Source organism: Hesperophylax consimilis, chromosome 5 (genome assembly GCF_061612785.1).
Source record: "Hesperophylax consimilis isolate HC1 chromosome 5, BYU_Hcon_1.0, whole genome shotgun sequence".
NCBI lineage: Eukaryota > Metazoa > Arthropoda > Insecta > Trichoptera > Limnephilidae > Hesperophylax > Hesperophylax consimilis.
In genome coordinates this window covers 22,131,175-22,143,155 of record NC_142840.1, presented here as the reverse complement: position 1 = coordinate 22,143,155, position 11,981 = coordinate 22,131,175, and the positions used below count along the sequence as shown (strand labels likewise).

At 34.2% G+C, this 11,981-nt stretch overlaps 1 protein-coding gene across 3 annotated transcripts in view; it reads left to right on the top strand.

The window, feature by feature from the left end:
- The first annotated feature begins 723 nt into the window (after nucleotides 1-723).
- The window catches only part of LOC149423641 (tyrosine-protein phosphatase 10D-like), a 111,390-nt gene continuing 100,132 nt past the window's right edge, over nucleotides 724-11,981 (top strand). For all 3 annotated transcript variants that reach the window (XR_016302204.1, XR_016302203.1, XM_089631695.1), the window contains exon 1: nucleotides 724-1,087. Coding sequence is in view for 1 of the 3 variants with exons in the window: in XM_089631695.1 (XP_089487821.1) it covers nucleotides 1,016-1,087 (72 nt within the window). In the remaining 2 variants the exon portion in view is untranslated. The remainder of the gene's footprint in view (nucleotides 1,088-11,981) is intronic.

Below are 11,981 nucleotides of genomic sequence, written 5' to 3'. Positions count from 1 at the left end.
GTGCGTGGAAAGATATACCAAAAAATGTACTTAATAGCTTACGTGTACCCGACGTTGCTCAGGTTATGAATGGATTGGAGCAGTCTTTCTCAAAGGTGGGGGGGGGGGGGGGGTAAAGCCCCCTTGTGGGCACTGGAGGCTTTCAGGGGGCGGTAGAAGGTTAAGGAAATATAAAGGGTCAATGGCAGACAAATTCTATCTAAAAAAATCCTACGGAGTCTAGCTGAATTAAACAATAAAAGTTTGTTTTCCTTCGTTATAACAAATAATTACATTGAAGAATGGCTAGAATTTTGGCTGCAGAAGCGAATCTCCCGACTGTACTCTAGGTTATAGGCGGTTGTTTAACGATGTCTGATAGCATTCTCATCGCTTGTGAATTTAGATGAAACGTGGATTTAGTGCTGTGGCAACGTTGCTTACTAAAAAGAGAAATCAGCTTCAAGTTACTGAAAGGCTGTTTTTTTTCTTCAAACAAACTTCCTGAAGGTGTCACAAAAATAGTGACGAAACTATAAGAAGCCATTTAAAAAAAATTAGAATGTGATTTATTTATTAGTTAGTAAAAATATATTCACAACGTGTGTATCTTCTCGTGAGTGGCATGTTTAGCATTAGAACCAAATATTATTTACTATTTACGCTTGGCAACATTAGCGGCCATCTGGCGTGAAGATAGCAGTACAAAACTTTTCGTGCGAGTTTGTTCGCAGTTCTGAACTGCCGTGGAATTCCATTCTTCAGTCGAGAATTATGGCCGGTTTCGATGGGGAGTGATCGACTCGATCGTCAGAAATGAAAGTTTTAAAACAATTATCTGTTAAAAGACCGTGCAAAGTATTATTCTTAGAATAATGTATGTGATATTAAAATAATTTCCGCGTGTGTTTATTGTTTTGTGCAAATAAATAATATATATTTTATAAGTTTTTAAAATGTTTTGAAAGTTTCTGCTACTAGTTATAATAGTTGACATGTCTGCTGTGTAATCGTGTTGTGAATATTTTAAAACAAAATGAATACGCCTCGTCGCACCCGTTGGGATTTTCTTGTTTTAATCTCTGCCAGCCTTTTTGTTGCTTTCAAGGTATGTTACTTTGTTTTATTATCTCTTTCCATTGTCTCCCGAGAAGTTACCTGAGATTTGTCACCTAGCTACTTCTGTACCTGTTACCTGTTTATAGTTATGCAAGTTTGTAGGCGAGCTACTACACATGGTGTTTCCTTTCGAACCGTTTGTTTTGATTTAGAAAACTATTTTCGGACTGTGAGTCAAAGTTTTTTAAGTGTCAAAACGCACACGTGTACCACCTATAGTTGTTATAGAAGTTATTTATATCGTTGGAAGTAATATTTTATCGTCAGCAAAACAATATTTTCATTAGAGAAATAGTATTATTTGGTCATTGTCCTTCAAGCTTTACAAATACGTGGGCGAATATTACTCCTGTAGAGTTTTAAACATTTTTTTATCCATTCAAATAAACGCCACTCAAGAAAACTCAAGAATTTACCTGGGATTTGACTAAAATAATGTATAAAATATATATATATATATATAATGTTTACAAAACACCACTAACGGTGTATAATACTAATATTTTAAAACAATCTCTTTTTTTTTTGTTGTTTGTTTTTGGGGTGTTATGCCGTGTTGCGCTAACTCCTTCTTTAGCCGACGTTTCGGACAGCGTTGCAGTGTCCATCATCAGGGCAGATCCGGTAGATCCGAAGATGTACGGATCTACCGGATCTGCCCTGATGATGGACACTGCAACGCTGTCCGAAACGTCGGCTAAAGAAGGAGTTAGCGCAACACGGCATAACACCCCAAAAACAAACAACAAAAATGCTTTTGGCCGTGAGAATCTAAAAACTTACAATCTCTTTTTAAAAACAACAGATGTAAACAAGATTAATTGCTGTTTCTCAGTTACGTTTAGCGTCACTGGCCTACTCAATTTGCGCGACCTATAACATTCGTGTTTGGGCTTTTGTCAGTGGGTTTTGTTTCTAAAGAACTGGTAAACCAACCCAACGACGATGTGTTTATTTATTATCATTACTACAGATCAAGTTTTCGGACCTGAGACGAAAATTCCCGTGTTTTGACATCATGATCACTGAATGACCTCACATTCAACATTGCAGAACGAACCGGAATAATGACACCTGTCTGTACAACACATCAAGTTACCTGCTTACCACTACTACTGCCTTGACTCGCTTTCTAAGATTCTCATTCGAAAACCATGCTAAAGAGTGACTTGTTTCGCCACTTGTTGTATTGTATATTTTTTGGGTTATAATTTCTTTTAAATTATTTTCTAATTTTGGTTACTTATTTGTGATTCAACTGCCACAAGGTCGTCTACAATGCTGGCATTTTCAAAATTGCAACTGTATGTGTTAAGAAGATTATCAAATTATAAAAAATAACCTTCTCAAAAATCCATTAGATCCATTTCAGTAATCCATACAAGCGACAAAGTACATACCAGTACTGGGTATGTTTTAAGAAAATTATATTAAAAAAATCTTTTCAAATCCGTATATGCGATAAAGTACCTACCAGTAATATGTGTATGTGTTTAAGAAAATGATCAAATTATCAAAATAATCTTTTCAAATCCATACAAGCGTTATAGTACCTACCACTACCAGTAATAATAATTAGAAAATTATCAAATTATACAAAGAATCTTTTCAAATCTAGTACCTACCTACCAGTAATATATTATTTTACCGGACGCTTATTTTTATTCTTTATTATTTGAAACGTACGTTCACGTCAAACTCACTTTTACAGGCCATTTTTAGAAGTGGAACTAATGTAGGTATGCGTGGAATAAAATAACTTTTTTTGTAGAAAATACAAAAGTGTTGAATGTAGTAAAGTTAGTTAATTAGTTATATTTTTGGTATGTTAAAAACAGAACACGTCATATGTGATCAGAAATATAAATTCGTTTTAATCATGCATTCAGTATTTTGAACGCAGCATGCAAATAAAAAATTCGCTGAGGAAGGATGTAAATATGTATAATGATTGCAGCGGAAATAATGACATGAGATCATATTTCTGAATACCCACCCACACGATTACGACCTTCTACATACCTGCTTCTATCACAATAAATGTCAATTCTCTGCAAGTGTTCTTCTTCATTCTATGCTTCAAAATCTCAACTCTCCTACTTATCTGGAAACCTTTTTAACATCTTCGAAGATGGGGTCTTTCTCTGCTTAAGTGACCAGAGGGCCTTTGGGATTCTATCCACTACACTTCATCATTCCTTTGACTTTACAGTCTTTTCAACTATTCGAAGCCAATGTTATAGGATATTCTGGAGGAGGCCCACCACTTCCCCGCCCTGTTTTAGGTACTGATGGTACCCCTTCAGAGCTCTCGCAAGGACGCTAATTTTTTTGATATAATGAGTCTACATTTAAAATTTCAAAACAAGACCTCCAAAATGTCCATGCATACAATGTTATTCGCAGTATGCAAGTGTTGCGTATTAGTAACTTGAATAACTTGTTCTAGGATATTTATTTATTTATTTATTCATTTTTGGGAAAATCAACAGTTTACATTTTTACAGATTGTACATAAGTAAAATAGCCAAAATAAAACCAATTACGGATTTCCTCCTTGTGATTTTACGTAAGACAGCATTAGAAGAAATAATTGAATTTATGAGAAATGTGAAGTTATAATTATATAAAATAAAAGAATTGTATAAAATAATAGAACAAAATAATACAACAAAAATAAAAATAAAGGGGAAAAAAAAACTAAAATTTATATAAATAAAAGATTATCGATACATTGGTAACCATAAGAATACAAACAATATTGTGCATATAAATCATATCATAACCATAACCATTTTGATTGAGGTTATGATAATCTCTATCTCGTCTGTAAATATGGTACCGTGGATCGAAAAGTTCCTCATTAAAGATTGAATTGTTAAGCCATGTTTCACTGAGACATATAATGTCATAGTTGTTTAATAATACATTTTGAAGAAAAATATGTGTCTTGGTTCTGAGACCTCTTAAGTTTTGATAGTATAATTCTAAAGATTCCATTGTATTAAGTATATAGTGCAGTTAATATAAAGTTGCTGGAAAGTTAGTTGATGGAAATATTGTATGTTTTTAGTTTTTCTAGATCATTATAATTATTTATGCAATGGTGATTTGTGTTTTCATTTAAGTCTTACATAAATTTTACAATTTTTGATCCAACAGAATTTGAATTTATTAATATTGGTAAACTCTCTGACCTTTTTGTAGAGTACTTTGTTTTTATGAGTTAAATGTTCATTTATATAGATCCGTTGTTTTCCATTAAAGTTAATATCCTCTGCTGTTAGGCCCCTTCTTGTCCGGATTGCTGCTATGATTTCGTCTTTCTGTTTCCTGCCCTTTAGTTTTACTATAATATTCCGCGGTCTTCCTTCAATCTTCTCCTTGGGGGTGACTCGGGTGGCGTATTCAATGTCGTCGCTTACTATATTTAATTCTGAATAGATCCTTTTGATAATCTCCGTCAGGTTCTCTTGTTTTTTTTCTGGTATCCCAATGATCTCTATGTTATTAATGCGTGCGTGTTGTTCGTTAGCATCCAATTGTTTTTGTAATTCTTTAAATTCACTTTGTATTACGGCGTTTTGTTCCAGAGTTTTTTCAAGGTTGTTGTTTTTTTTTGTATCAATTTTTTTTTCTAGAGTTAATATTTTATTTTTTAATTCCTCGATTTCTTCTTTATACCTACTCGTTTCTGATGATTTCCAGAAATTGTACCTTAAATTCTTCAAACTTTTTGTCAAGAAGTTGGAGGAGTTGGGTGTCCGTAGTATTTAGTGTTTTTGCAGTTGCTCGTGTAGTCATTTTGGCACGAAATATTAATTAGTATAACTTCACTTCACTATTAAAGCTATTAAAATATAGATATTTAGATTTTAGCTAGAATTTTTTATTTTATTTTGAGATATTTCAAGAGTGAAATAAAAACACGACAGCTGTCATTGAATGTTATTGTTGTATGATATGTTCTTGAGGAAGGAAAGAAGTTGGGGAAGAGAATGATTAGGAAGTACCTACCTGGTTATTCAAATCTGTTCATCAAACACGGCCAATGCCATTTCAATCAACTTTTTGATGTAACGTATGACAACCTTTTGATGTGAGCTTTGCGTGTGGCAGCAGCTTTAGTCGCGGTCGCGCTACATTTGAGTTGTGTTGTGAGCGAAAAGCTTCAATTTCTACATCAGGCATGGGCAACCTTTCCTAGGTCTGGGGCCAAAATATCATTTTGTCTCCTAGTCAAGGGCCGGACAAATTATTAAACATAATAAAGTAATATTAACAATGCGCCGACAGCCCCTCGTACCCTACTTTAGGTGTCGTCCAAGCGGTGGTGATCATGAACTAGTAGAGTGGAGCCACTGCAAGCGCCCTCATCATCTCCATTATATCTCTCCCCGGAACTATTAATTTCTCTCTCTATTACTTCGCCGAGATGAATCAGGGCCGGAGAAAATAGCCCGGCGGTTGCTCATATAAGTCTACATGAACATATTTATCAAAAGTAAAAATATTTTTTACTCAACTTCCTTATGGTTGTCATAATCTCTCTGGCTATAAGCAGTGGGACTCATGAGTGGTGTCACATGCCACGTGTATATAAAACAGGATCTCATCCGGGTTCTTTGGCGCACGTGTCTGGTATACTCCGTTGCTCCCATATTGTTGTTTGGCTTGTTTAAGTGCATCCGCTGTTTTTGCTCTGCAAAGTTGCATCTGTCGTGCGATCTGTGGGAACCGCTCTGAGGACGGATCCAATCAGATGAAATGCAGTTGGAACACTGTTACATACATCCCAATCACCAGAACACTTATCCTGCTTCACAGATGATTTTTTTCTGGTTTCATGGCATATGAACCTTTCTTCCTAAATATTTGTACGTAAATACTCATGCATTTACTGTTTTAAAGTTCATCATTTTCTATCTATCTATTTTTTGTAACATATTGTTATTTTTTGTTCTTATTTTTGTCACGTACTTCCCCACCTTCGTCTGCCTCATATCCATCCCTTCCCCACTACCTTCAGCTTCACAACATACCACGATAACAAGATGTACTGATGTACTGCATTGCACTACCCCTGTTTGGTGCATGGGACCCCTGTATGGGACTACGGCATCCCCGATCGGGGTATGTTGTTCGGCTTAAGGGAGTGGGCAAGCGAAGGAGATGAGGTAAAGGAAGGTTGAAAAGAACCTGGCTATTCAGATCTGGTCACTTATCACGGTTAAAGCCTTTTAAAGGTTAAACACTCTTCGATTTAGAATGGTGCCCTTATGTCAGGACGGTACTTAAAATCTACCACTCATCATATATATTATATTAAATTAACTAACACAGGAATAAGTTCAGTAACAAAAACGCCAGTCAAAATTTTCCATAAATTCATAATATAATTTTCAAATCTCTAATATTTATGCAGGATGTGCAAAAAACCCCTTTCTGATAGGGAATATATTTTTTTCAGTGACTATTTCATTTTTAATTATTTATTTCAGACAAAACTTGGGATATTATAATATTGTGCAATACACCATTACAGAACGAACGAAAATGGTCACATTGACTTTCAAGACACAATTTTTTGAAAAAATGAATTATTTCGATTATTTTGTACCTTTATATTTATTTTTAATTGTTTCAATAACTGCGCAAATTACACCAGTCGTCACCTTGCAAAAACTAATGAAAACTTTAATCTGTAAATTTATTTTTATTTTTATCGCTTCGTTAAAATATAATTACAGTTATAAATCGGAAAGGGACTTTTGCCCACCTTTATACTATTACGAATATACACGTACAAGGTATAAATTATTATATAAACCATTTTCGAAATAATTTATACCTACTAAATACGAAGGTCGCTCCGTTGAATGGACTGACCTCTTTATTGAGAATAGATTATCAATCATCTCTCTCGTGTTCTCCTCTCGATTCAATTTCATCATTTGGCCATTCACGGAGAAGCGATGTAATTTCAAGTAGGTATGTACAATTACGCCCAAAATACGTTACAAGCGTGAAACATTGGCATTGGGGAATTTGTTAATCGTTGTATAAATAATTGTATTCATTCAGAACCTAACCCAGTCTGTCAGTCTGGATGCTGTATTAGATTTGTTGATTTGATAAACTTTAAAAAAAATATACATAACTGTCGCAGAGAACATTGTCAGTATAAATATTATTATAATTTATCTAAAACAGGGACAAAAACCTTTTCGGGATATGATAACCTCAAAATATTTTAATTCCTCCGAACATAACTAACTAAACTACTAACCATCACGCGGTTTTCCCGAAGGGGTAGGCAGAGCGGACGGACCGCCAAACAACTCGGTCTTGGCACACATTTCTTGCCTCATTCACATTCATACATCGTCTCATACATACTCTTCTATTATTCTGACTCTTGACATGGCCCGACTCGAGTATCTGATTCACTTGAACGTGCCATGCCTTTCTCGGGCGTCCCCGACCTCTGCTACCATTCCCATTTGCATCATACACTCTCCTTACACTCCTTTCTTCGCTCATTTGCTCTACATGCCCAAACCATCTAAGCATCCCTTTCTTAATCTTACTAAGATGAAATATTCTAGTGGAGTGTATAGTAGTTTTCTAGTATGGGTATGAATTTATTGTGCATTGAATATTTAAATAAATGGAGATTTTGTTATCTTTCCAAAAAGCGTAAATTTGTCATAATGTAGATAAATACAATTATTTATGAATGTGGAACGAATTTCAAATAAAATATTGATTACATATTGAAACAATTTTAAACACTTTTCCACTTATTTATTTTTGATCGTTACCGGTTTCGGCTTATTATAGATCCATCTACAATTATTCCTTAAACTATGGTTAATATTCACAACATTTGGGGGAGTGAGGTTAACAGGGGTAGTATACCTACAATGTTATTGACAATCTTTATTTTTTTTAATATTATGTACCACCCATATTAAACCCCTTCCAAAATGTTTTGTCCATAAACCTTACTTTTAGGAATAATTGTACCAGTCTGAAGATGGCTACAAAAAATTTTAAACTATAATACTTTAAAAAATTTTCAATATATAATTTATAAAGGAATTCCACCATAAATTGTCACTATTGAAAATAGAAATAATAAATTATTAACATTTTAAGGAAAAAAATAATTTTTATCTGCCACAGCTTTTCAGCCTTTATGATGGACTGTACGCCACTGAAAGGAGGACTCGGCTAGCAGAGGATTGAACCCGCCATGGCTATGTGGACGACAACCTGACGCATTTGTCCATTCAGCTAAAACCCCGATGTGTTTGGTATTTGGAAGTGAATCCTTTTCACATCGTAGGCACCTATTCAAAATAGGTACCGCAGCGAGAATTAATGCGAACACAGTACTCATACCAATGCAGTACCATATAACGCCAAGGACGGGTTATTTCACAGAATTAAAAAAAATCAATTTCGAGCTTAAATTCATGTTCTATTCAAATTCTATTAATGTTTCATATCATGAGCCGGTTGTTTCACAGGAATTGTATAGTAACAAATTGAATACAATTTCGAAATTTGAAATTTTACGAATTCTGTGAAACAGCCCGTCCTAAAACTTTTCGAATATTCAAATTCTAGCGATAATATTTACACATTGTCCACTTTTCGCTAATATCAATATTGTCGGGAGTATACATATTATTAGTTTACACCAACAAACACAGTCGTGTCTGTCTGTCAAGTGTCTGTTGTTTGGGTCAACATTAATGCGGTATTTTCACTAACTATGAATTACCTTAACTAAACCATGATATTACCGTTAAAATTGTGTGGAAGATTTAAGGATTATTTTTCCGATTATGATTATCATACGAAATAAATGTATTTTTTTATATTTTCATTCATAATTAATGATTTCAAAAAATCTAAAACGGCACATTCTGAAACGGTTCCAACTGGTTACAACGTCATTATGATATTGAAAACGCCAATGTCCGATGAGACGGCTGACACCAATGTCCCCCTCCCTGACGTCAACGCCGCCGAAATCACAAATCGAAAATGGCACATTTTAAATTATAGAACATTTATTCATCAGAAGAAAGCTAAATTACCCTATTGCCGTTTTGTTTTAAAAATTTTTTTCTGTATATTCGCTATTTTCAATGTTGATATTCAATAAATTATGCCTCTCACTATTATTTATTACGAAGCAATCTCTAACTCAAACAGTAATATTAATTGGTTATCAATGATAACTTATCACTTATCATCAACATGTAATTAAAAACATCCGTACCGAATGGCTAAATAGTATCTAAATACCGCTGGTCTGGCGCAATTGCTAGCGCAGGGACTGGCCAGCACTCGTGGTATTTGATATGAATATGTATTACCGAAGGTGAAAGGTGTTTTCTAGATCAACCTGTCTCGCGAACTAGTCCCTGCGGAATATCATTCAGAGTCGGTCAAGTAAATATGGTTTACAACACAGGGCTTCTCAAATTACTAACTAACTTGTGGCAAGTCTGAACTCTTTCACAGCCCATTTATGTTTAAATATCATTAAAGTAAGTTTTGAAGGTTTTGACTAAGTTAAGGTAAATGAAGAGTTTTAGATTATTATTATTATTTTTATAATAAACCGGTACAATACATCATGTCGTGCGTCCTAGTCGAGACAAGAGACCTCTATTTTGTTATCAATGACTGCAGAAAATAATTCACATCTGTCTATGCACATTGCACAATGTACATACTGCAATAAATGTACGAGTACTTTCCGCGTATATCAATATTCACTAATAATAATAAACAAATACTGTAAATTATCCTCATTATTGTACAGAGCAGTATTTTAAAGATACAGTATCGCGATTATGTATATCGTTGTGCAATATTCATTATTTCTGACGGAAGACATAATAAGCAATCGTTTTGACGAGAAAACTTTCAATTATCTGCATTGTTTGTATAACTTTCTCTGATCTCGACTTCCCAGGTGATGGTAATTATTTAGATGTATTTTCACACGATCATATCTCGTTCAACAATGCTTGTTGCATTTTAATTTGCGGGCGATTAATACCGAGGTGGTCGCACGCCACTATTGTCCGAGAAGTGTGGCTATTTGCTATATGGGCTAAGGTTAGATCTTTCGAGTGGGAATATCCCCCACTCTTCCTTCATTAATTAGTAATTACAATTACGTTCTGTGTGACAAAATATTCATCGTTGCAAACGGGAAAAAAAGTCTAAACCGCGACACGTCACACGATAATATGGATTTAGAATAGTAATAATTCTCAATAACTTGGCTGTCAAATTATTATCTGATGGGAAAACAGAAAGGATCCGTCGAGTGATTATTTAACTAGTTAGACTATAGCTTCCCCATTAGGGTTTATGTTGTTGGTGGAGAGGAAAAGAAAACGGGGAAGAGCAAGGTTTGGAAGTACCCGTTTATTCAGACCTGGTCTCTAAAGACGACTATTGTCATTTCAAGCAATTTTTCGATTTTGAATGGTGATCTTTCACCAGGAATTTTTCTGAATAGTCAGTTACTTCCCCACCTTCCTCTTCCCAACTCATTCCCCTTCCCACTACCTCCAGCCTCACAACCTACCCCAATTAGGGATGCTTTAGTCTCACGATTTGCAATTATCATGTCATTACATTATGAAATCTATAGTAATTCACTTGAGAAAAAACGTGACATTTTTTACAGTAATATTATAAAACATTTAGATTTTTATCAGTTCCTGTAAAATTTTGCTATTGTGGGTAATTTCCTCTTTCCTTTCGCAGTCGATAACTTTTATCGTCGTTTAGAAAATGTCAAATTAATCTGTAGACTAATGTATCATTTAGTCTTTTAAGATATTAGTACATTTTCTATTATAAAAATGCCTAAATTCCACCCAAAACAGATGCCAATTTTCCATGCTTAAAAAACGCTGTTCGTCGTTAAAAATTGCACGGAAAATATGGCTTTAAATTCAAACAATGCCGTATTAACACATGTATGTAGACTTATTACAAATCACCTGGCAATTAACCTTGTTGAAATTTAATACCAGAAAGGCAAACATACCGACAACTACCGAGTCTGCCAAATGAATTAATTTTTAATTAATTATTATTATTTTAAACTTGTACAAACACACTACCTTCTTTCGTTCCATGTTTCGCCCATGTCAGTTATATAATATTTTATTTATTTTATTTCATCTATCAGAAGATGCCGGTATTTTGGATGCTATATTGTGGCGTTTAAAAAAATCTTGAAGGAACAATTCTATTGCATTGAAAGAATATTCTAGACTCGTTCGTTGTCAGAAATTTTTTAAATGTAATTTTACCCAGCTAGGTATGTAACAGTGGTAACTCAAAAATAATAAGTACGTACGTATATGTTTTGGAAGTATCTCCAGTATCTTGGAAACTTTATACGTTCATTATTTCCACTGAAGTGACCTTCACGGTCGAACAATACAGGATTCGATATCGTGTAATTACTATCGCCAATTTATTCAGGTTTTATTTTGTTGTTCGTATGCAGCTTCCGATGAGCAATTATTATTGAGGAAACGATCTAATAAATTAGGTACTTTTGATGCTAATGAACGCAGAATGGACGATACAAATAACATTTTTGTGTAGTTTTCAAAATGTTATGTTGGTTGGTAAATAGTTATTTATATTTTTTCGTTTCTTTATTTAATCCTTTGGATGCATAGTTTTTCTTACTTTTGTTGACTCAGAAATCAACTATTTATTTTATGTACCTACTGTATTAGTTTTATTTGTGTAGTGTGTTCTGTTTAATCCCAGAGTTAACAACTAAAAGTTTATATTTGGTCAACTCTCTGCCCTATTTATATATT